The following is a 22,854-nucleotide window of genomic DNA, read 5'->3' on the forward strand; positions in this document are numbered from 1 at the left end:
AATATCAAGACAATATTGTTTTATTAATTATATTTTTTATTTTATAATAATTTAATTATTTTTTATTAATTATTTTTAAAACAATCAAAGTACTTATGTATAGTGATGTAGTCACTTGAAGTAGCAAAATACTATGCTCCATTATCTATTATTATTATTGTCTATTTTTGAGTTGCACTATAAAACTATTTTTATATAAAATATTATATATATATATATATATACACATTAAATTTGAATAATTTTTATAAAAATATATACGAAACATCAAATATTATTTAAAAAAACTGAATCAAAATAAGATATCCATAAATTTTTCATTAAAAATTATTAAATAAATTTTATAAATATTTTTTTATTAAATGTATATTTTATATACTTATAAAAATATGACATAATATTTAATTTTGAAAACTAATTATTTATTTAAAAGGGTTTATAGATGTTTTTAATTTATAATAAAATTACTTTTACAACCTAAAATATGGCAAGGTTCTCTATTTTCAAAATCTAATTTTTGAAGCTTTTGTATTTTCACTATATCAAATTAAATTTTATCCATTGATTTTTTTTCATTTCAAAAAATATTTCCTTTCTAACTTATTTTCTTAATTCGATAATAAAATATATTTAAATAAATATAAGAGATTTACCCTCTTAATTTTTTGTCATCATTTAATAATTTTTTTTCTATTTGCATCTAAAAACGTTAAATAAATTTTGAAATTTTTTTAAATAGTAATTAATTTAACTAGACTTTTATTTGAAATAAAATTAGTATGGATTATAATTAATTTATTTTAAATTTTAAAATTAAATGAAGTTTGGATTTATTTTATTTTATTTAGGGTGAACCGAGCGATTTAGGAGAAAATTAGACAGGAGGGTTTAAGGTAATCAACTGCAAATTGAAGCACACCGCCCTCCGTTTATAGTAGAAGAAAAGGGACAAAATCAAACTCAAAACAAGTAATTGTCAAATTATCGTCGTTTGATTTTAGCAACAAGAGCAAAGCATCCATGGGTCTCATGCAGGCAGACCATTCTACTGGAAACCAGGAGTAGGGTTCTTCTCCTTCATTCTGAGATTTATTTGTTTTGTTTTCTAGTTTATTTCGAGGGTTTTATTTTTTATTTTTTGATTATTGATTGACTGTGTAAACAAGGCCAAACGTGGGTGAGTTCATTGATAAGCAAAAGCTTACTGCTCCCATCAAATCTGCTGTTGATAAATTCGCGCTTCTTCCCGAGTTTTTGAAGGTAATTACTAAATGCATATTTGTGTGATATAAAGCAAGGCATGTGAAGTGTAGTGTGTTTTTAATTTTTTTGAATTATTACGTACGGTTATTATGGTTAGGTGAGAGGTCTCGTGAAGCAGCATTTGGACTCGTTTAATTATTTTGTGAACATTGGTATAAAGAAGATTGTGCGTGCCAATGATCGCATTGTATCCACTGTTGATCCGGGCATTTATCTCAGGTACCCAATTTTCTGATCGTGGGTTGATATTTTAAATGCCCTCTTTCTGTTGTTGAATAATATTAGTTGCTAAACTGATTCTTCTTTTGTCCGTGGTGTGTGTGTTTGCTCCTGGGTTAAATCTCCAGGTTTAAAGATGTTAGGATTGGTACACCTTCAGTGATGGTGGACACTATCAGTGAACAGCTTAGCCCTCATATGTGCCGGTTATCTGATATGACGTATGCAGCCATTCATGCTCACTTGTGTATATTGGATTTTTCATTGTTATTATTGCTTTTGTTTCATTCTGTTGAGCATTATCACAGAGGCATTACATCTCAGTGGAATAACAAAAGAGTGATATTTTTCCATGATACAGTCTTGAAGGAAGCAAGAAATTCTTCATTCTCCATGTTGTAGCTTTCCCCCTTCTTAAATTTTAATCATGTTTATTTATGTATGTTATCTCTTACTTTATGTGCATGCATATTACTTTTACATATACATGTAGGGTTCTGGATTGCAAGCTGATGAGTTATAATTTGCAATTGTATGGCACTTGTAGTATTTATATTTGAAATTGTGTAAATGACATTAATTTCAGTTATGCTGCGCCAATAATGGTCAATGTAGAGTATATTCAAGGAAGTCATGATCAAAAGACCAGAGTGGAAAAGGTAGTTAGAGCATAATTGTGATATCTATTTTCCTTGAAAGGTAATTTTGAATGTTAAATGTATAGCTTTCTTTCAGAATGATGTTGTTATTGGGAGAATGCCTATCATGTTAAGGAGTCGCAGTTGTGTATTATATGGAAAAGATGAAGCAGAACTTGCAAGACTTGGTTTGTGTGCACTAACTCAAATATGAATTTCCATTGTTATTTGTTTTTTGTCCACGTAGAATTGCTAATTACTTTTTTCTGTTGGCTTTAGGTGAGTGCCCCCTAGATCCTGGAGGATATTTTGTTATAAAAGGGACAGAAAAGGTGAAAATTCTAATCTTCTATTCTAGTTTGATTTTGTGAAGAAGAAATAGTTTTTTAACACAACAAACTATGCATATGCATGTGCTTGTGGTTGCTTCATATTTTGATTGCTTTATAATATGCGTTCTTCTTGTAGATGATATGTATTACTTCTATACCATATTCCACAGTGTTGTATTAACACAACCAATATCTTACAGGTGATTTTAATTCAAGAGCAACTTTCAAAGAATAGAATAATTATTGATACTGATAAGAAGGGAAAGTGAGTTCCTCTTCTCTCTCTCTTACCATCATTCATATTATTTTTGTTAGTAGGATGGTTTTATTCACGCAGTGGTAATGTGTTGGATATTCTGATGACATTTTTAGTTGATATTGTTACTTTTTTTCCTGAATTTAATTTTGCTTAATGTTTTTGACCCCTTTGTTTGCTCTCTGTTTTCAGTATAAATGCATCTGTTACAAGCAGCACAGAGGCAACAAAAAGCAAAACAGTCATTCAGATGGAGAAGGAGAAGATTTATTTATGTCTCAATCAATTTGCAAAGAAGGTCTCCTTTTCAGATTATTTATTCTTGTCCACTTTCTTTTTAGTTTCACTTCAGTGTCTTTCAAATAGTTGTTTTAGGTTGACCGGGTTCAATACTTATAAATTTTTGTATAGATTCCTATTATGGTGGTAATCAAGGCTATGGGCATGGAGAGTGATCAAGAGGTTGTACAGATGTTGGGAAGAGATCCTCGATATGGTGCCCTACTCTTGCCATCTATTGAGGTAATCGCCCTTGAAATTCTATCGAGTTAATTAACTTTTCAAACAATTTTATTACACATCAATGTTATTGGTAGTAAATTGGTCATTACAATAAAACATTTTTCATATCCAGTATGCTTGGAATGTTTATCAGGAAATCTGGATTTAATGAAGCTCTTCCAATTCCTATCTATATAACATTCTATAATTATCTGAAATTGGAAAGAAAATTATATTTATATTTTGGGGGAAACTAGCATGTCTTACTGATAGTTCCCATATGTCGTGAACATTTGCACCTTCTGAGATGCTTAAGTGTTTATTTAGTCTGCAGAACATTCACTATTTTCTCTTAAGGGGACACTATAATTTTGAAGTTACCCTATTGTTATTTTAAAGTATGTTGCCATTGCATTACAGCTGGGAGCTCATTATCCTTTTCATGTGATCCATCTGGATATCATTACCAAACATTTTGATTTAAGTTGAAAAAGAACACCAAAACAGTCACTAGCGGAAAATAGTTAGCATCTTTCTTTCTCTCTCATCGTTTCACATACATTTGTGTCCTACACCTCTGAATTTCTAAAATATGGACTTTAAACCTTACTCCATCCACTTTCTTTTCATATTTGCCTAAAAATTTTTGGGCTGCTCTCCTTTAAAGTTTTTTTTTTTTGATACCAGGAATGCTCAGGTCTGAATATATACACGCAACAAAAAGCCTTGGAGTACCTTGAAGGAAAGGTATACCCTTGCTATGTGCTGAAATAATATTTGGTGATTTTGGCTTTTAATTCCACAATTATTAGATTCTAATGAAACCTTGAAGTGAGCGTAACTGTATTAATGGTTTTGTAAATCTCTTGCATTTTAAGGACTAATCAAGGTTTAAATAATAGAATTGGAAATGGTGTTGCAGAATTGGACTAAATTGGCTTTTGCTTCTCTTGTTTTTAAACTATTAGCAAAATGATTCAAATCGACAATAAACTAAACATTGGATTAATATGTAAAAACATTGTCAATAAATACCTAAAGGAGCATCAAGGGTTGGTGGTCACCATGAAAAGGAGTGTCACAGAGGACCTTGGTAATTCTACCATCATTATGGTGAACTTTAATGTGATTTTGATAGAGTTTCTTTAAGTTTGGGGAAGCTGAAAAAGGAGAAGAGGTAAGGGGAGTTGGCAGTGGGTGAGAAGAAGGGAATACAAGTAGGGAAACAAAGGCTTGTCTGCTTCTCTACAAAAAAAATTTAGCTTTTGTGGTTAAAATGGCTGTCTCAGCAATTAAACTTCTATTGAAATGGCTTTGACGTGGAGATTGTTTTGAGTCCAAAATCCACATGTTGTGAGGTTTACTATGTTGGCTAACCCTAAAATTAGGTATTTCTAACTGGGTGAGATTGTTTACCTCTTCATTTTGCAGTTTCTGTGAACATAGAAAGCATGCAAATCATGAGAATAGAACTAATTATCTTCTGTTTACATAGGTGGACAACTCCCAGCTAGACAGCATCTAAATTTTGAGTATTTGTTGAATTGAAACTTTCCGCTTATATTCATGTCAAGCATTACTATCTTGTCCATATAACATTGCTTTAGACCTATGTTACTGTAAAGGAATCACTATGGATGATATCCTCCAATCTCTGCACAGAAACATCACAAGGATGATGAAGTCGATTGGTTTATGCTCATGGTAGCAGTAGTTAAGGAGTATGCAATATTTGAAGAAGGAAATACTGGATGACCTTCAATTGTAGTGTGCTTATTCTTGAGACATGATGCATCCATCTAGCATCATCAACGATTTAGATTAACTGATTGAGGCTTTATCCTTTGTTTCCAATCATTATGCTTCTGCTTTGTGCATTTTGAGATTTGACATGCGTACAAGGAATCTCCTGTGCTGATTATTTGTGCATCTTTTAAATTATTGTCCTATTCTTAGATGGTTTCTAAGATGAATGACCAGAAGATGGTGTTTATAGAACTTATTTATAAGTGTTGAGTTGAAACTTATTTACTAAAAGGTGTGTTTTTTAGCTATTTGCAATCCAAAATCACATTTTGGCTATTTTTATATTAAAAAAAATCCAGTCGCGACTGGGTGACGTATCAGAGCAGGATGCTGACTTTAAGTTGCATCCAGCCTTGATTTCAAAAGGAAAAAAAAATTGAGAGCTGTGTCGCATCCAGCTTTCTTTTACAGCCGCTGGACATCCCTTAGTTTTTTAAATTTTATTATTATTATTAATTTTAAATTTAAATAATAAAATATTTAATAAATTAATAATTTATGCATTAAAATTTTTATAAATTTATATTAGAATTTTTTTATAAATGGCGCAACCCAAATATTTTTCTTTTGAAATCAGGGCTGGACTCAACTTGAAGTTGTGTCCAGCTCTCGATTAGAGTTGCTACTGAATTTTTTTCTGATAAAAAGATAGCCAGATTTTAAGTTGCGACTGACTAAAAACCACCACCTTTTAGTAAATAAGTTTCAACTCAACAACTTTTGGTAAATAAGTTTTATAAATCCCACCTTTTGGTCATTTACCTTGGTTTCTATAGTATATTTTCCTTTTTCCTTTATTTTCCCCTTAAATTCTCATAGTGTTATATATTCTATCTTGCTTAATTTTATTTTTCCTGTTCATTCTATGAACATAGTTTTAGCTCCTTTTCAAGTTTTCATGTTAGTTGCTTGCTGTTGCAGGTGAAGATGTCTACATATGCCAGTTATTCATCTGGAAAGGTCTTTCATTCTTCATTCTCTCTTTATGTATACAAAAAAGACACTAAATGGTATCTAACACCAAGTATTTGTATAATGGCTTTTTTGGCTGAAATTGAGTTAACATGTAATATGATATTTTTCACAGGAAAATAGAGCTTTGGGTATACTTCGAGATGTGTTTGTTGCTAATGTTCCGGTATGATTCTCTTACACTGTGTAGGGACTGGTAGAGGTAGTTACCAGGTGGAACAATGGAAGTTAATCTCCAAAGTCCTAACCTTGTGATGGAATCTATTTTTATTGTTCATTAGCTCAAATTTGGTTTTAGAGTGTAACATGAAGTTCTTAAATACTTCTATTCCCATTAACTTCCCATTCTCTTTTTCGAACTCCCAAACAAAGTTAAGTTAATTAACGTTCACATACATTTCAGTACATTACCTTTATTAGCTTTCCTTCCTCAGTTTCCACTGGACCTAAATCTTCTATACAATGCGTTAGATTTGCATTTTAAATGCACTTTTTAACTGGGCAGTTGTTCACCCTTTGCTTTTCCTTCTTTTAGGTACATAAAAATAATTTTCGTCCAAAATGTATATATGTTGCGGTAATGTTGCGGAGGATGATGGAGGCTATGTTAAACAAGGATGCACTGGATGATAAGGTGATTGACTTTGTTCTATACAATGCGTGAACATGTCTTATTTGCCTATAACATTAGATTAATCTGAAAACAACCTAAAGCTTTTTGTGGTTGATGCGTTGTACTTGGTGTTTTAAGAAATTGGAGTCAACTCATGAACCGTAAGAGTTTAAACTCCAGAACCAGCAAGGTACTCAAATTGTGTAAAGAATTGCAATCATTTGAGTTCACTGAAATATCATGTGTTGGCTCGATGAAAGTGTAGGATCATTTTCCTGCATTTGAGTTTCATGTCATATATTTGCCTTGGACGCTGTCATTATTTTTTTTCCCTTTCTGCTTTTCAAAATGTTCTACATTTGTGTGGTAGAACAGGTGTATCAGTGAGCAACACCCCTTCGAATCAGTTCCAGATTGACTAATAACAAGATTAGGAATCAACATGTGTGTGGGTTGTTTGGTTATTGTATATTTTAAATGACTTGTCTTCATTAACTTGACAGGATTATGTGGGTAACAAGCGATTGGAGCTATCTGGCCAGTTAATTTCTCTGCTTTTTGAGGTATTATGGTTATTCTTGTAAATGCTAGCATTTCCAACTTACTGTCTCAAAAGCTCTCTCCCTCAACCATTGAAATTGCAGGATCTGTTTAAGACTATGATCACTGAGGTTCAGAGGACAATTGATAATGTGTTAACAAAGCAAAACCGGTCCAGTCGGTTTGACCTTTCCCAAGTAAGTTTTGGATGCTATTGATTCAAAGCCTAGTTTCTGTGGTGTTCATTATCGAATTTAGATGTTTTTTTTATCTTCATTGTAAAGGTCAATTTATTAATAGTTGGAATCCAAAATACATGTCTATATAAAATGCATGATCATGCATTTATATGTGCTTGTACATTTCTATGTTATTTATTTTGCATCAATAATTCCTTTTGTTCCTTCCTTTTCCTTTCTTCTGGATTTAGTATTTAGTCAGAGATAGTATTACTAATGGGCTAGAAAGGACCCTTTCTACTGGAAACTTTGATGTCAAACGGTTTAAGATGCACAGGAAGGGCATGACACAGGTTCTATACTCTTATCATGATAATCACGCAATACTAGCTTCACTTTTTGTATTGCTTATGGCTTTATTGGTTTACGATAAACTGATAGAGAATCCTTTGCTGAAAGGTGTTAGTTAGATTATCCTTTATTGCATCTTTGGGCCACATGACAAGAGTTTCACCACAATTTGAGAAGTCCAGGAAAGTAAGTGGACCTAGAGCATTGCAACCAAGTCAGGTAATGTTAATGTCTCTAATACTTTGTCTTATACATTCATTTCCTGATCTTTTTATGTTACTTGATTGTGAACATCCTGCAATTTTGTTTTAGTGGGGCATGCTTTGCCCTTGTGATACTCCAGAAGGTGAAGCTTGTGGACTAGTAAAGAACTTGGCCCTAATGACTCATGTTACAACTGATGAAGAAGAGGGTCCATTAATTTCTTTGGTATGTCTTGAGTTAGTTAAATTTGTTTTGGTTGTGAAGGCTAATCAAAATGTCTCAAATATTGCCATGGATGAGGTTGTGTTTCTTAATATGCATCATTTAACATAATAATGCATTTTTGGTAAATTTTGTGATTATTGCCCAATTGATAGGTAAATTACTATTAGGATGTATGCAAATCCAAGTCTATCAAGTACTTGGATTTGAATTCTATATATCTACATGTCTATCAAGTTATCTCTTGACATTTTGGGAGTCTGAATTCACTTTTTTTTTGCTAGCAAGTAATTTAATTTGAATTCTATATATGTATCTATCAAATTATTCGTTGTGCATTCTCTTGAAATTTGGATGTTTTGATGTACTGTATTTTTTGTTTGGCATGCTTTACTAGTATTCGTTGATATATTTCTTGTTGAATCATGTGTTTCTGCATATGCAAGCCAATGTTAATTTTATGCCATGTACGAGTTACTAAACATGGGGGAAAAACACCTTCCACTTCATTTGCAGTCCTTTTCACAGTTGATCTCTATTCTTATTCAAATTCTTTTAGAAACTAGTTTGGAAATCTTTGTGAAATCCACATGTTGTAGTTTGGCAGAGCCTAGTAAAGATGGCATAGTTAGACAATATATTTGCAGAAAATTGTATTTTCAACTTTCTCAAGATTCTTATGGAAGTTAAGAAGCAGAAGCTGACAGTCTGAATAGTTTTCTATTTGTTTGCATATTTATGATGCTTCATTTTCAGTTACTAGCTCTATGGATTCATAGGCTTGCATGCTTGATTGGTCTGTGTGTGCATGCATATATGCTTTTCTTATTATTTTAGTTGAAAAAACTAATAACACTTTGTGACATTGGCTGCAATAGTGCTATTGTTTGGGTGTTGAAGACTTGGAACTTCTCTCTGGAGAAGAGCTTCACTCACCAAATTCTTTTCTGGTTATATTTAACGGGCTGATTCTTGGCAAGCACAGGAGGCCACAGGTAAAATGTGGTTTCATTGAGGTCAATAAAGTACAAAGTATGTTGTTCCTTCCCAAGAACTTTCTTGTTCCATCTTCTTCCCTAAACCTTTCTGCAGCATTTTGCTACTGCAATGAGGAAGCTCCGAAGAGCTGGCAAAGTTGGCGAGTTTGTGAGCGTCTTTGTGAATGAGAAGCAGGTACTTCCTTGCTTCACATCTCTTTGAAATATATATCAAAATAAAAAGCTTGCTCCTGTGTTTTTGAAATGTGTAACAAGCTGCAATTTTGCTATATGATTGTGGTTCTGATATAGGAGTCATTATGGTTTAAAATATTGATGAAATAGTCTGATATCTAGATCTGAATCTGGAGGTAAATACTAATAAGAACATGATTACAAAGCGGCAATGGGTTTCCTAACTAAAAAAATGTAATGTGACGTGCCTTTCCTGTGTGCTTCTGATATAGAAATTGTTATGGTTTAATTATAGATTTCATTCTAAGGTCTAGGTCTGAATGGGAGATAAATTCTAAAAAACATGATTACAAAGTGGCCATCAGTTTCCTAATGTGGGAGTGAAAAAAGAACCAACAATTTTATTAGTCAAAGCCAACTGGACCCTAACTGTATTTGGCTGTCCAATAAGCAATTACAAGAGAACTTGGTGTAATAGTGGCAAGTAGGCCGAGTTTCAAAGATAGAGCGAAAGGAGTCAAAGTTCTACTCACTTAACAAAGAAATTTAGTCACACGAGGATGAGTAACTTATTAAGTTTTGATGTGAGCAGTTGTATACTGTTAAATCTTATCACGGCCAGGACTTTAAACAGTGATCTCGAAGGAGTCAATTTAGGAAATGAAATAAAAATCAGAAATTAAACAATTCTGTGGAGCTTGTGGCTGTAATTTTTAGCCTCCAATTGTGGTAGCATTTGTCAAGTGTAAAGCGAAAAAGAGGAAAAGAGAGAGTACATAATATTTAACTTTGTAATATTTTTGCCCATGAGGTTTAAGTAAATAGCTGACCTTGTGAGATTATAAATGTTTTCCAGTGTACTGTCTACATTGCTTCTGATGGAGGTCGGGTTTGTCGTCCTCTAGTTATTGCAGACAAAGGTGTATCAAGAATTAAAGAGCATCATATGAAAGAGTTGCTGGTAAGTTCGATCTATGTATTGGCTGGAACAAAAAATTGGTTACCTTACTCGAAGTTAATATGCTTTATTCTTCCTTTGAAGGATGGTGTCCGTACTTTTGATGACTTCATACGCGAGGGATTGATTGAATATCTTGATGTCAATGAGGAGAACAATTCTCTGGTTGGTTCTCATCCAACAATATCCAAAGTCCTTAGCTGTTACAGAAGTTGTACTTGAGTTTTACCCCTTTTGTTGAGATTTACAAACTGTACTGAACATCAGATGGTGTAGACTATGGTTTTTTTTTTTTCTTTCTGATGTATGGTTTTTCATTTTACAGATAGCTCTTTATGAAGCAGAGGCCACAGCAGAGACAACCCATATTGAGATAGAACCTTTCACTATATTAGGTGTTATTGCTGGCTTAATACCATTTCCTCATCATAATCAGTCACCGAGAAACACATATCAGGTTTCATTGGGTAATTCCTTATTAGTTAGGATGTTGCATTTCCATGGAATAAAATTTTCACTCCAGTTCTGCTTTGTATCATTTTACAGTGTGCTATGGGGAAGCAAGCTATGGGAAACATTGCATACAACCAGGCAAGTTCTTTTAATTCATATTGTTTTATCATACTTGTTATGCGGGAAATAAACTATTCTTACCTGTCCCATATTGTATTGTTCACTATTTTCCAAACATGTTTCATTGTGCTACTGCATAATAGTTCTTGATTAATTGGCTTTCTTGTACATACATGCATATAACCATATGTGAGAAATACTTATATGGATGTTATAATTTGATTACTTTACTGCTGTTACTGTACGAGGCTATATGCTGTAAAATAACATGGTTACTGCAGTTACTTCTATGTTTCTGCCTACATAGCATACATTTTGTACCCTGAGGGCGGTCATTATTTGGTGGTCCACTCGCCTTAACTTGGTAATCTTATTTGTTCCATAAAGAATGTTAAACCATGCATCCAATAATACCGGTTGCTTTCAATAATTTAATTTTGTGGATAACTTAGCTGAGGTACTGTATGACTGACAGAATGCGCTTTTATACCCTTTCGGTGGAAGAGCCATGACCTCAACCTGAGTGAAGAGAGCTATGCTAGAAAGGAGTTGCTAAACCCCCTTCTACCTCTCCCTCTGCCTCTGAAATGGGTTTGACAGAATTGGCCAAGTTACTTGTTTCCCATCTTGAAGTGCCAAAAATCTTTGCTGAAAATTATATTTTTCATGTTTTTCCAATGTAAAAAAAATTAACAGAAGCATGCAGGTTTATCTAAATGATGGCTCTTTGATTTGTATTTTTTGCTGTTCTACTATTATTATCTTTCATCTTCACCAGATTGGACATGGTGGAAATCTTGTTTTATTGTTCCAGGAATAAACGCCATTATAAAACTATAATCATAGAGCATTGTATTTTATTTCCCTCTGTTTTTTTTTTCTTTTGTTGCTTTTGCCCCTAAAATAGCAGGCATGATCTTTAGAACTATCTTTGTACTCTTTAGAAGTGTATTTGTTAATCTTTTACAAGTTTTCATAGTAGAGAATAAGTTCTCTACATAACTTGTGATCTTAATGTGTCGACCTGTAGTTATTTCGGATGGACTCGTTACTTTATCTGTTGGTGTATCCTCAACGGCCTCTATTGACAACAAGGACAATTGAACTGGTAATAAGCTGCATAACCTAAAGTGGTAGAGATTATGGAATGTGAATTAATCAGTTCACTGCAGGTTGGTTATGATAAGCTTGGGGCTGGTCAGAATGCAACTGTTGCTGTGATGAGTTACAGTGGCTATGACATAGAGGACGCAATAGTCATGAACAAGGCATCCTTGGATCGTGGTTTTGGGCGTTGTATTGTTATGAAAAAGTACACAACTTTGTGGAACTCCATTCCTTTCTTTCCCCCATGAATTAATTGTCTCATTATTTTCATGCCTGTTTCCATCTTGCACCAATGAAGTATATGCGGTTATTTATTTCTGTTTTGCTCCATTGACAGGTATTCCGACACCATCAATTATAAGTATGAAAATGGTGCGGCAGATAGAATTTTAAGGCCACCAAGGACAGAAGAAAGGGAGAGGGTAATGCATATTGTGATCATAATTTTACCTTTTTACCCTTGTCCCCCAGTCATTTCTTAATTGATTTGCATTATTTTGATCCTCATTTATTCTCTTAGTATTCTATTAATATTTTGCTAATTTGTGGCTTCTGTTTTCATTTTTTTGTTCGGAATAAAATGTAAATCTTAAACAAAAGGAAAAAAAGAAAAAAGCACATCTCTATCGTTACTGTCAAATTCTTGGAACTAGAACAGACCAAAAAATAAAAATCTAATGAGCCAGCTTTTGTTCTCCTATCTAACCCTTAGTGAACTGTGTTCAACTGTTTTAACTATTATACTAGCATAGGGCTGAACCCTCATTTTTGCGTTTATGCTCTAATTTGGTTACTAGATCAAATAGTGTGGTGAGTTGTGGATGACATGCCATTCATTTTGTAAACTAGATTGAGGGTTTAGCCCTATGCTCATTGTTTTATATAATCTAAGACAATAAGATAACATCTTTGTTTCCCTAAAATATAGATATATAAAATTTGGAGAAAGAGATGAATGAATTTGAAATTGACTTCTAGTTTAATTAAGCCTTCTTTCTTAACTAGTTAGTTTTTTTATAGATTATTTTCATAAGTAAGCTCTGTTAAGGGACAATCTTTCAATTAGCTATCTTATTTTTGGCACTTCAGTCTATAGTAATTTTTTATTTACCGTTCCCCTTTATCTCTCCTGTTATATGAATTAACATCCACAAAAAAAATGGAAAAGAATCCTTGGCTCCAATTAGTCATCTTGTTGTGGATAACAAATAGATTAAATCCATAACATCCTTAGCAATTAGATTATATTTATTATATTTCCTAAAATTGTGGGATTTAAAACTCTCTCATTAATGAGTCTGAGGTGTTAAGAGCTCCTTCTAATGAGCTTCTTTCCTATCAATCATCCGTGATCATCCCGTGACAATCTACTTGTTTTTATTGAATAAAATAAACACTTTTTATAGTGTAGGTTTTAGAACTTCTATTCAAAGTAGAAGTCTAATACAAGCAACCATTTGATCTAGGATAAGATAATAGAAAATATGATAATGTAAAATAAGGAAAAATCTAAAAAGAAACTGCTAGATAAATAAAATCTGTTTGTTATGGATTTAGGCCATCTATTATCCATAACACCACTCTCTTCACGGAACTTGTCCTTGTTGATATTCTTTCTGTAAATATTCTAGATTTGTAGTGATGATTAGGGATATGATTAGGATATAATTAAGCTACAATTAGAGAATTAATTTATTTTCTTACCTAGTATGTATTCAAGTAGTATATATATCCCAATTGGCATGAGGAGAATAATCACGTATTTTCTCTCTAAACTTCTGCTTTCTTCTTCTTTTCATCATCGGTTTCATGGTATCAGAGCTAAGAAACTTGGTTTACCTGTGAGTGGCAGATCTGCCACCTTACTTTAAAGACTTTCTGGAAATCAGTTGGTCTCACCACCTAGTCCATCCACTTTGTCAGCTTCCGATTGGCTTCCCAATGAAGCACCGCCATTAGAACCGGTCCCACGCGCCTCCATGCGCCGCTCAAAGCAGTCTGTTCCGGTACACGTGCCGACGCATGAACCGTCCTCTGGCGATCGTTTCACGCCGACAACTCTTCCTCCAGCATCACTCAGCGCCGACGACTCTAGCCCAGTAGGTCCAGTCACCTGTCTAGCTCGCCTTCACACGCCCTTTGTGATCAGTGGCATCGGATTTACTGTTCACCGTCACAGATCTTCCGTGTTTGGTAGATTCAGGTCCCTTTTTAGTCCCTTGTTGTTCCAGAATCTCTCTCGACATGTTTGAGAAGCAGAATACCCTCAATACAGGTTCTGAGTCTCTTAAATCTTTCTTTTCAATTGCTACGGTGAAATTGTAAGGAAGTAATAATTATGTATCTTGGATTGCATTTGTAGAATTATGGTTTTTAGGACAGGGGTATGATGATTATTTAACAAAAAATGCCATTGATATCACTGATAGAACCAATTGGGTTAAGATTGATGCTCAACTATGTAGTATTCTATGGCATTTGTTAGATTCAAAATTGTTTGATTTGTTTCAGTCTTGCAAAACTTGTTGTAAGGTTTGGACTAGGGCCAAAATATTATATACTAATGACATACAACGCATCTATAAGATTGTGTCAGATATGGTTCACTTACAATAAAATCATCAGGATATGGCTAGTTATTTGAGTCAAGTAGAAACTCTGAAAGATGAATTTAATTCTCTTATGCTTTTTACTGATGATGTTGATGCGCAAGAAGAACAACGTGATAAAGTCTTTATGGTTTTGGCATTAATTGGATTGCGATATGATCTTTGCTCTGTGAAAGATCAAATTTTGACGGGTTCAGTTATTCTAACTTTAGAAGATGTGTCAGCTAGGCTCTTACGTATTTCCCTTAGTAAGAGTGACGCTACATATATGGAATCCTCAGTTTTGACTGTGCAGCAAGGGAATCAAGGATAAAGAGGAAATCGCAAAGGTAAAGAGAAAAGTTTCATTGCTCCTATTGTAATAAGAAAGGTCACACACGGGATGCATGTTGGGCATTGCATGGCTGACCACCACATCCCAATCAACTCGATAATACTGGCAAATCAATTGCTCATCTTGCCTAATCTAACTAGATTCAATCACTTTAACTGGAGAAGACTATAAAAAATGCTTACAGTTCCAAACAGCTAAGCAATATCCTCTATCTTCCAGCATTGCTTACTCTGGTAATTCCTTTGTTTGTCTAACTAAGTCTTCACCTGTTGGTCCATGGATCCTAGACTCTGGTGCTTCTGATCACATCTTTGGTAATCACAATCTTTTCTCTACTCTTGTTTCACATTTCACACCATCTAAAGTCACCTTAGCTAATGGTTTACAAACTCAAGCTAAAAGAATAGGAAAAATACAACTTCCTTCTATTTTCTTAACTACTGTCTTGTTTACTCCTGAATATCCATATAATTTGATCTCCAGTAGCAAATTGACCAAAAATGTTAATTGTTTAGTAACCTTTACTGTTGATTCTGTTGTGGTGCAGGACCGGAGTACTGAGAGAATAATTGAAACAGGATCTGAGTCACAAGGATTGTACCACCTCTCAACCTTTCTAGTTGCTTTTGTTTCTACCACTTCCGCTGAGCTTATTCATAACCGTTTGGGACAACCTAGTCTTCTCAAATTGCAGAAAATCTTCCCTAGTCTTTCTTCTTTGTCTTCTTTAGCATGTGAGTCATGTCAATATGAGAAACAAACTTGGGGTTCATTTCCCAAGCGAGTCAATAACAGAGCCACCTCGATGTTTGACATTGTTCATTCAGACATTTGGGGTCCAAGTTGTGTCGGTACAACTTTGGAATTTCAGTATTTTCTTACTTTTATTGATGATTATTCTCGTTGCACTTGGCTTTTTTTAATGAAGAATCGCTCCGAGTTATTGTCCATTTTTCAAAAATTTTGTGCTGAAATACATAATTATTTTGGTGTTCGTATTAAGGTTTTACATATTGATAATGCACGAGAATATCTTTCCTCATCTTTTTCTCATTTCTTGTCTATTCAGGGTATTACTCATCAAACTTCTTGTGCCCATACTCCTCAATAAAATGGTGTTGCCGAGTGAAAAAAAACCGGCATTTGATTGAAACCGTCTGCACCTTACTCATACATCATAATGTTTTGTTGCGTTTTTGGGGCGAGGCGGTCTTTACTGCCTCCTACTTCATCAACCGTATGCCTTTCTCTGTTTTTCAGCATCAGAATCCTCATTCGATTCTCTTTCCTAATCAGACCTCCAACTAGTTGTCTCTGTGAGTTTTTGGATGTATATGTTTTGTTCATGATCATACCCCTGATAAAGACAAACTCCAGTCCAGATCAGTTAAATGTATCTTTCTCGGCTATTCTCGGCTTAAAAAATGTTACAAATGCTATGATAACTTTGCCTATACCTGCAACTCTTATCTCTCCTTGTCCTCACGTGAGTCCATCTCCCACTTCTACACCACCTCTTCAGGTCTACACACGTTGGCCTCACCCTTCTACTACTAACAATGATACTTCTCTCCCTGATGCAGATACTTCTAATGACTCACCTCCAGTTCCATCATCACGTACTTCGGTCATGCCTTCAGTAGCAACAGCCGCTCCTTTTGCTTTCTGAAAAGGTATTTGCTCTTCTCGAAATCCTCATCCCATTTATAATTGTGTGAGTTACCATCATTTGTCTCCTTCCTATTATACTTTTTTTCCACCATGTCTGCTATTTCTATACCCAAGACAGTTAGAAAAGTATTGGATCATCTTAGTTGGGGTAATGCAATGGTTGAGGATATGACTGCTCTTCATAATAATAAAACTTGGGAACTGGTCTCTTTACCACCTGCCAAGTCTACTATTGGTTGTCGATGGATTTACACAGTTAAGGTGGGATCTGATAGCAAAATTAATCGCCTTAAAGCTCGCCTTGTAGCTAAAGGTTATACACGGATTTTTTGGCTTGATTACAGTGATACTTTCTCTCCAGTAGCCAAAATAGCTTCTGTTCGCCTCCTTATTTCACTGGCTTCAATTAATCACTAGACACTTCATCAACTGGACATTAAAAATGCCTTTCTTCATGGTAAGCTCGCTGAAGAAGTCTATATGGAGGTACGTTTAGGGTTTGTTGCTCAGGAGTCGTCAGGCTTATTATGTTGTCTTCGACGCTCCTTGTATGATCTAAAACAGTCTCCAAGAGCATAGTTTGGACGATTCAACACTGTAGTTCAACAATTTGGAATGTCAAAGTAATTTTGATTATTCCATATTTTTTCGTCATAATGGCAATAGATGCATCTACTTGGTGGTCAATGTTGATGATATTGTCATTACAGGAAATGATCACGATGGAATATCTGAGAGCTCAAGCAATATTTGTTCAGTCATTTCCAAACTAAAGACCTGGGAGAATTGAAGTACTTTGGGATTGAAGTGGCACAGTCTAAAACAGGTATTGCAATTTCTCAATAAAAATATGCTTTGGACATATTGGAAGAAACGAGCATGTTAGACTGTAGACATGTGGACACTCCCATGGATCCAAATGTCAAACTGGTTCCTGAACAGGGGGAGCCACTTAAAAATCCTGCTAGATACAAAAGTTTAGTTGGTAAGCTCAATTATCTCACTATCACTCGTCCAAATATTTCCTTTGCTGTAAGTGTGGTTAGTCAATTTCTTCAAACTCCATACAGTAGTCAGTGGAATGTAATCATTCACATTCTTAGATATATTAAAGGAGTTCCAGAACAGGGACTACTCTATGAGGACAAGTGTCACTCACAAATTGTTGGCTATTTTAATGCAGATTGGACATGTTCCCCTTCAGATAGACGATCTACTTTAGGATATTGTATTATGATTGGAGGGAATCTTATATCTTCGAAAAGTAAAAAATAAGGTGTGGTTGCAAGATCAAATGCTGAAGCAGAATATCGAGTTATGGCTTTAGAAATATGTGAACTCATTTGGTTGAAGCAACTCCTTCAGGAATTGAGATATAGCGATACTGGCCAAATGAAGCTGATATGTGATAATCAAGTCGCCCTCCATATTGCATCAAATCCAGTTTTTCATTAGAGGACGAAACATATAGAGGTGGATTGCCATAAGCTTGGAGCATATGATATGTACGCTCCAGCTTAAGGGGAGTGTTGAGATTTTTTCTGCAAATAGCCTAGATTTGTAGTGATAATTAGGGATATGATTATGTGATATGATTGAGATATGATATCTATGATAAGATAATAGAAAATATAATAAGATAAGGTAATGGAAAATCTGAAAAGGAACTACTAGATAAATAAAATCTGTTTGTTATGGGTTTAGACTATCCATTATTCATAACATTGTGCCTATGTCCCTTGATAGTTGCATAGCCTATTTATATAAACTTAATCCTTATACAAATTGGATACCACAAATTGAACAGGATTTTTCCCAATAATGAAAATGCCCTAGACCATCATCACTGTACTATTTATGGTGTTCTTCAGTGAACAGTAAATTCTTCTCCAACATATGTAAGCCATAACTCAACAAATTACTTTAGAGCGCTCTAAGTAGAACCTGGCTAGCAGACCAATGTGAATATTTCTTATTGCAGTACTAGATAGTTCTTTGTTCAACTTTCATATTGCAATTTGCAAAAGCTTGTGTGCCCACTTGTGTAGGTGTTGGATGATGATGGACTTGCTGCACCTGGGGAAATTATTAGACCGGGGGATATCTACATCAATAAGGAATCCCCTGTGGAAACAAGGGGGCAGTTAAAATCTGCTGCAGCATTAGCAGACATGTCAGTACTTTTCTTCTTCTTCTTTATTATTATTATTATTATTATTATAGTACATTGTCATTTACCCCCTCTTTCAATTTCCAGCAAATATCGGCCTAATAGAAGTACATTTAAGGGTCCTGAAGGAGAGTCATGCGTGGTTGATAGAGTTGCTCTTAGTTCAGATAGGAATAACAATCTATCTATCAAATTCATAATTCGCCATACTCGTAGACCAGAGGTAAAAGCTTTAATCTTAGCTTGTAAGATGCTGCAAGTTTTTCTGCATGCATTTGCTGATCATTATGTATTCAGCTCGGCGACAAATTTAGTAGCAGACATGGTCAGAAAGGTGTTTGTGGAACAATTGTTCAACAGGAGGATTTCCCTTTTTCTGAACGTGGCATCTGCCCTGATTTAATTATGAATCCTCATGGATTTCCAAGGTAAAGTTTGTTTTTCTCTCATTTATTTACTGTTTTTCATTTTATGTGAAGTTAAAAAAAGTTGTAATTCATTACAAATTTGTATCAAGATTGTTTATTATTTTCGGTTTCAATTTTAAAATGCTGAAATGATATTTGAAATGTCTTAAATTCAAGTCAAAAATAAATTTAATTTATGAAAAACTAAAAACATATTAATTTTGACAGTGGTCATGGATCAGTAATGCAAAATTTTTTTGTTCTCATTTGCAAAAAACATTTTCAACTATGTTGGATCTGTATGGCAAATGTGGAAATTGGAAAACCATTCTTTTTTTTTTTTTAATTTCTTAAAATTTTGTAAGCTTGAGCATTTTGATTAATATATGCATATTCTTTTGCTTGATATAGTCGAATGACTGTTGGAAAGATGATAGAACTTCTTGGGGGTAAAGCTGGGGTTTCATGTGGTAGATTTCATTATGGTAGTGCTTTTGGAGAACCAAGTGGTCATGCGGACACGGTTGAAGCTATAAGGTGCTTTACTTTTCCCTACCATGGCTTCTTTTTCTCCCTCCTGAGTATTCTGGATTTCATGTTCTTATATCCATTTCTGCATGTGTGGCAGTGAAACCCTTGTTAATCATCGCTTTAGCTACAATGGCAAGGACTTCATTTATTCAGGTTATGGTGCCTTTTCAATCAGAAATCATCACTGAAGTGCAATCTCGCATACATAGATATAGGGATTTCGTTTGGTATTTTAGAGCTTGCTGAAAGCAATACAAGTTGATGTTGGCATACCTTCAATTTGAACTTAAAAAAATGATGCATGTGCTATTGAGGCAACTCCATGTGGTCCATGGGATTATTAGATGTCAGAGAAAGCAATCTGATTTCCCTTTTTATTTTGTCCAGGCATTACAGGTTGTCCACTACAAGCATATATTTTTATGGGGCCAATTTACTACCAGAAGCTGAAACATATGGTAAGATTTTCCTCCTTATTTTACCAGTCCAATTTCTCTTATTATTCCTGGATTGCTTTTCCATAGTTGCATTTGTTTTATGAAATGTGATATTGACAGTTACAACATGAAGTATCAATAATTACCAGCTCATGAAGTATATGCATCTAGCCACTTGATTTAAATTCTCGACGGTGAAGTAAGACCAAGCTTCGCACTGGATTTGCTGTATATACAAATTTCATTTTTGTAAAGATATCAAATCCTTTCACCCTTTTGAAGTGATTGTTATGCCCTTATTGTTATGGGATAGTGTCTATATATTTTGCGTACTCTCATCACATTTTGCATGTATTATTTTTTTATTCATGCATTTAATATTGTCAATTGCCTTGTATATAGATGTAGACTCTCACATTGGACATATCATTAATCTTTTTAGCATTTATTTGTTTAATAAGGTTTTGCTTTCCTGCTTTATTAAATTAGCAAAGTATCATTGTACCTATCAATGTTCATATTTTATCTTTTGATGCTTAGGTCTTAGACAAGATGCACGCTCGAGGTAGTGGACCTCGTGTCATGTTAACTAGACAACCTACGGAAGGAAGAGCTCGGAATGGAGGTTTTGAATTCCTATATCAACATATCTCTTGATGTTACTTTCACTTTAAGAATGGTGCATGTTGACAAATATTCATTTTGCAGGACTTCGAGTAGGAGAAATGGAACGTGATTGTTTGATTGCTTATGGTGCTAGCATGTTACTTTATGAGCGCCTAATGCTTTCTAGTGATCCTTTTGAAGTGCAGGTTATTCAAGCTACTGCTTATTAGTCACTATATTTATCTACTTGGGCATGAGGGATTTTACAGAATGATTTAGCATCCTCCTATTTTGTTTTAGTGGTGTTGAAATTTAGTCAGAGAAAAAGATGGGAGAAAATAATAAGAGAAGAATTTACCATATTATTTTCATTCATTTTATGTCTTAGAATGATACATAAAGTCCATATTTGTAATGGATGATACAAGTATTTATGATCTCTCTTAAATCCTTCCTTAATACAGGCGTTAATGAAGTTAATAACTTTGTTAATTAATCACATGATTTTCTCATATTCAATCCATGGGAAAACCTGCTCAATTCTAACAAGTAGATCCAACAACTTATGTCACATTCCAAGCACATCAATTCAGCTTGTTTATTATCCTTTTACGGTCTACCCAGGAATTTGCTGCACTCTTTTTCCCAATGCAATGGCACCCTAGTGCATTATTACATGATGGAAATCTTGCTCATGTGCAACTATAGCTTTCCTGAAGTCTCTTGATTATTAATGTTGTCCTGGTGGATAATTCCACGATTAAATTCGTGTTTAGTTACCATAGGCAAATGAAAACTTTCAAGTTTATTCTTTTCTGCAGGTTTGTAGAGTTTGTGGTTTGTTGGGTTATTACAACCAGAAACTGAGAACTGGGATTTGTTCTACTTGTAAAAATGGGGATAATATTTCTACTATGAAACTGCCATATGCGTGCAAGCTCTTAATTCAGGTACGAATTAGTTTGATATTTCTCGTATGTAAATATTTTCATTACAATTGTTCTTATTGTTATCCAGCTTCTTCTACCAATGAATTAGCTAAATTTGTACCACTGAATTATTCTACTTCAGGAACTCCAGTCAATGAATGTTGTTCCTCGTTTAAAACTGGCAGAGGCATGATCTGATGGATGATTTATGCTGCTCTCCAAAAGCTAGCTAAAGCCAAGGCAAACTAATTGTGGTTGAACTAATATCGCATGTTTATAAAGCCAAAGAGATTCACATTCTAACATTTTTAGCTCAGGAGCCTCATTGCTGCAAAATATTTGATAGGAAACGAATCTACTTCAGCAGATGCAGTGAAGTTGTTCAGTTTTCTTTTCTCTCCAAAATTAATTTCCAATGTATATAGGATTGTTACTAAGTTTGAATTACTACCTCATAGTTTTGAATACAATTTGACCACTACTTGTGAAAATGCTCTCCTTATATCTACAATCTTATTAATATTATTAAACTTTTTGTATATAATTTCCTTAAATATTTCTTACATGCAAACTATTCTCTTGCTAAACAAAAATTTGTATAATCTGTTATCTCGTCAGTGGCGGTTATGGTTTGATTTGAAATTGGAATGATCCGGTCTGAATTTAAATCAGGTCAAGATCTGTTTGTTTTTGGAAGATAATTTATATTTGGTAAATGTTTTCTTCACAAAATCTTTTTATTAAATTTATTTATTTATTATTTAATTTTAATAATAAAATATCTTAATATATTTATATAGAAGTTTATTAATAAATTTTTTAATGGGTAGAAAATAATTTTATTTTATTTCTTTTAATTACAAAAATATTTTTTCTTAAAAATATGGAAAATATTTTTAAAAAAATTATTTTTTATAAAACAAATGAAGTCTAAATTGAATATAAAATTGTAAGTTGAGAGATAATGAAATTGGGTCTTAATTGGAACCATCAGTCTGGTATTGGTTTTTGTCTGGAATCGGTCCGTTCTACTGGCAGGTTTTTGTGAATTAGTACCCTCGATTGGATCTCTAACCTTCAATTGCTCGTGTAATACATGGGGCTTCATTGTCTTAAATTCTAAATGATGATTATTTAAATTTGATTTTAATTATAGCTTCCCTGACATATGTACTAATCAACTTTATTTATTTAAAAATAAATTTGACTTATCATTTTTATTTAAGCGTCGGTTAAAAATTATTGGTTACTGAT

General features: G+C 33.8%; 1 protein-coding gene across 3 annotated transcripts; it reads left to right on the forward strand.

The window, feature by feature from the left end:
- The first annotated feature begins 859 nt into the window (after positions 1 to 859).
- On the forward strand, positions 860 to 22,137 carry LOC110613411 (DNA-directed RNA polymerase III subunit 2). 3 transcript variants are annotated; one of them, XM_021754510.2, is made up of 38 exons: positions 863 to 1,061; positions 1,167 to 1,260; positions 1,361 to 1,482; positions 1,611 to 1,703; positions 2,069 to 2,141; positions 2,218 to 2,308; positions 2,400 to 2,452; positions 2,653 to 2,717; positions 2,901 to 3,006; positions 3,120 to 3,230; positions 3,897 to 3,956; positions 5,937 to 5,975; positions 6,103 to 6,153; positions 6,523 to 6,621; positions 7,104 to 7,163; positions 7,245 to 7,337; positions 7,571 to 7,672; positions 7,779 to 7,889; positions 7,983 to 8,099; positions 8,975 to 9,091; positions 9,189 to 9,269; positions 10,125 to 10,229; positions 10,311 to 10,391; positions 10,552 to 10,683; positions 10,773 to 10,817; positions 11,830 to 11,907; positions 11,972 to 12,111; positions 12,244 to 12,328; positions 18,569 to 18,693; positions 18,778 to 18,913; positions 18,988 to 19,118; positions 19,509 to 19,634; positions 19,726 to 19,781; positions 20,016 to 20,086; positions 20,606 to 20,690; positions 20,774 to 20,877; positions 21,493 to 21,621; positions 21,743 to 22,137. In XM_021754510.2, the coding sequence occupies exons 1-38, from the start codon at positions 1,021 to 1,023 to the stop codon at positions 21,791 to 21,793; spliced, it is 3,459 nt and encodes a 1,152-aa protein (XP_021610202.1). In that variant the 5' UTR covers positions 863 to 1,020; the 3' UTR covers positions 21,794 to 22,137. The 3 variants fall into 3 exon arrangements, 1 of the variants encoding a protein (XP_021610202.1); XR_006350401.1 differs by lacking the exons at positions 18,778 to 18,913; positions 18,988 to 19,118; positions 19,509 to 19,634; ... (4 more) ...; positions 21,493 to 21,621; positions 21,743 to 22,137 and adding exons at positions 15,397 to 16,335; positions 16,433 to 16,522 and having other exon boundaries at positions 860 to 1,061; XR_006350400.1 differs by lacking the exons at positions 18,778 to 18,913; positions 18,988 to 19,118; positions 19,509 to 19,634; ... (4 more) ...; positions 21,493 to 21,621; positions 21,743 to 22,137 and adding an exon at positions 15,397 to 16,522 and having other exon boundaries at positions 860 to 1,061.
- The last annotated feature ends 717 nt before the right edge of the window (positions 22,138 to 22,854 follow it).

The sequence above is a fragment of the Manihot esculenta genome, chromosome 4, assembly GCF_001659605.2.
Source record: "Manihot esculenta cultivar AM560-2 chromosome 4, M.esculenta_v8, whole genome shotgun sequence".
NCBI classification, from domain to species: domain Eukaryota; kingdom Viridiplantae; phylum Streptophyta; class Magnoliopsida; order Malpighiales; family Euphorbiaceae; genus Manihot; species Manihot esculenta.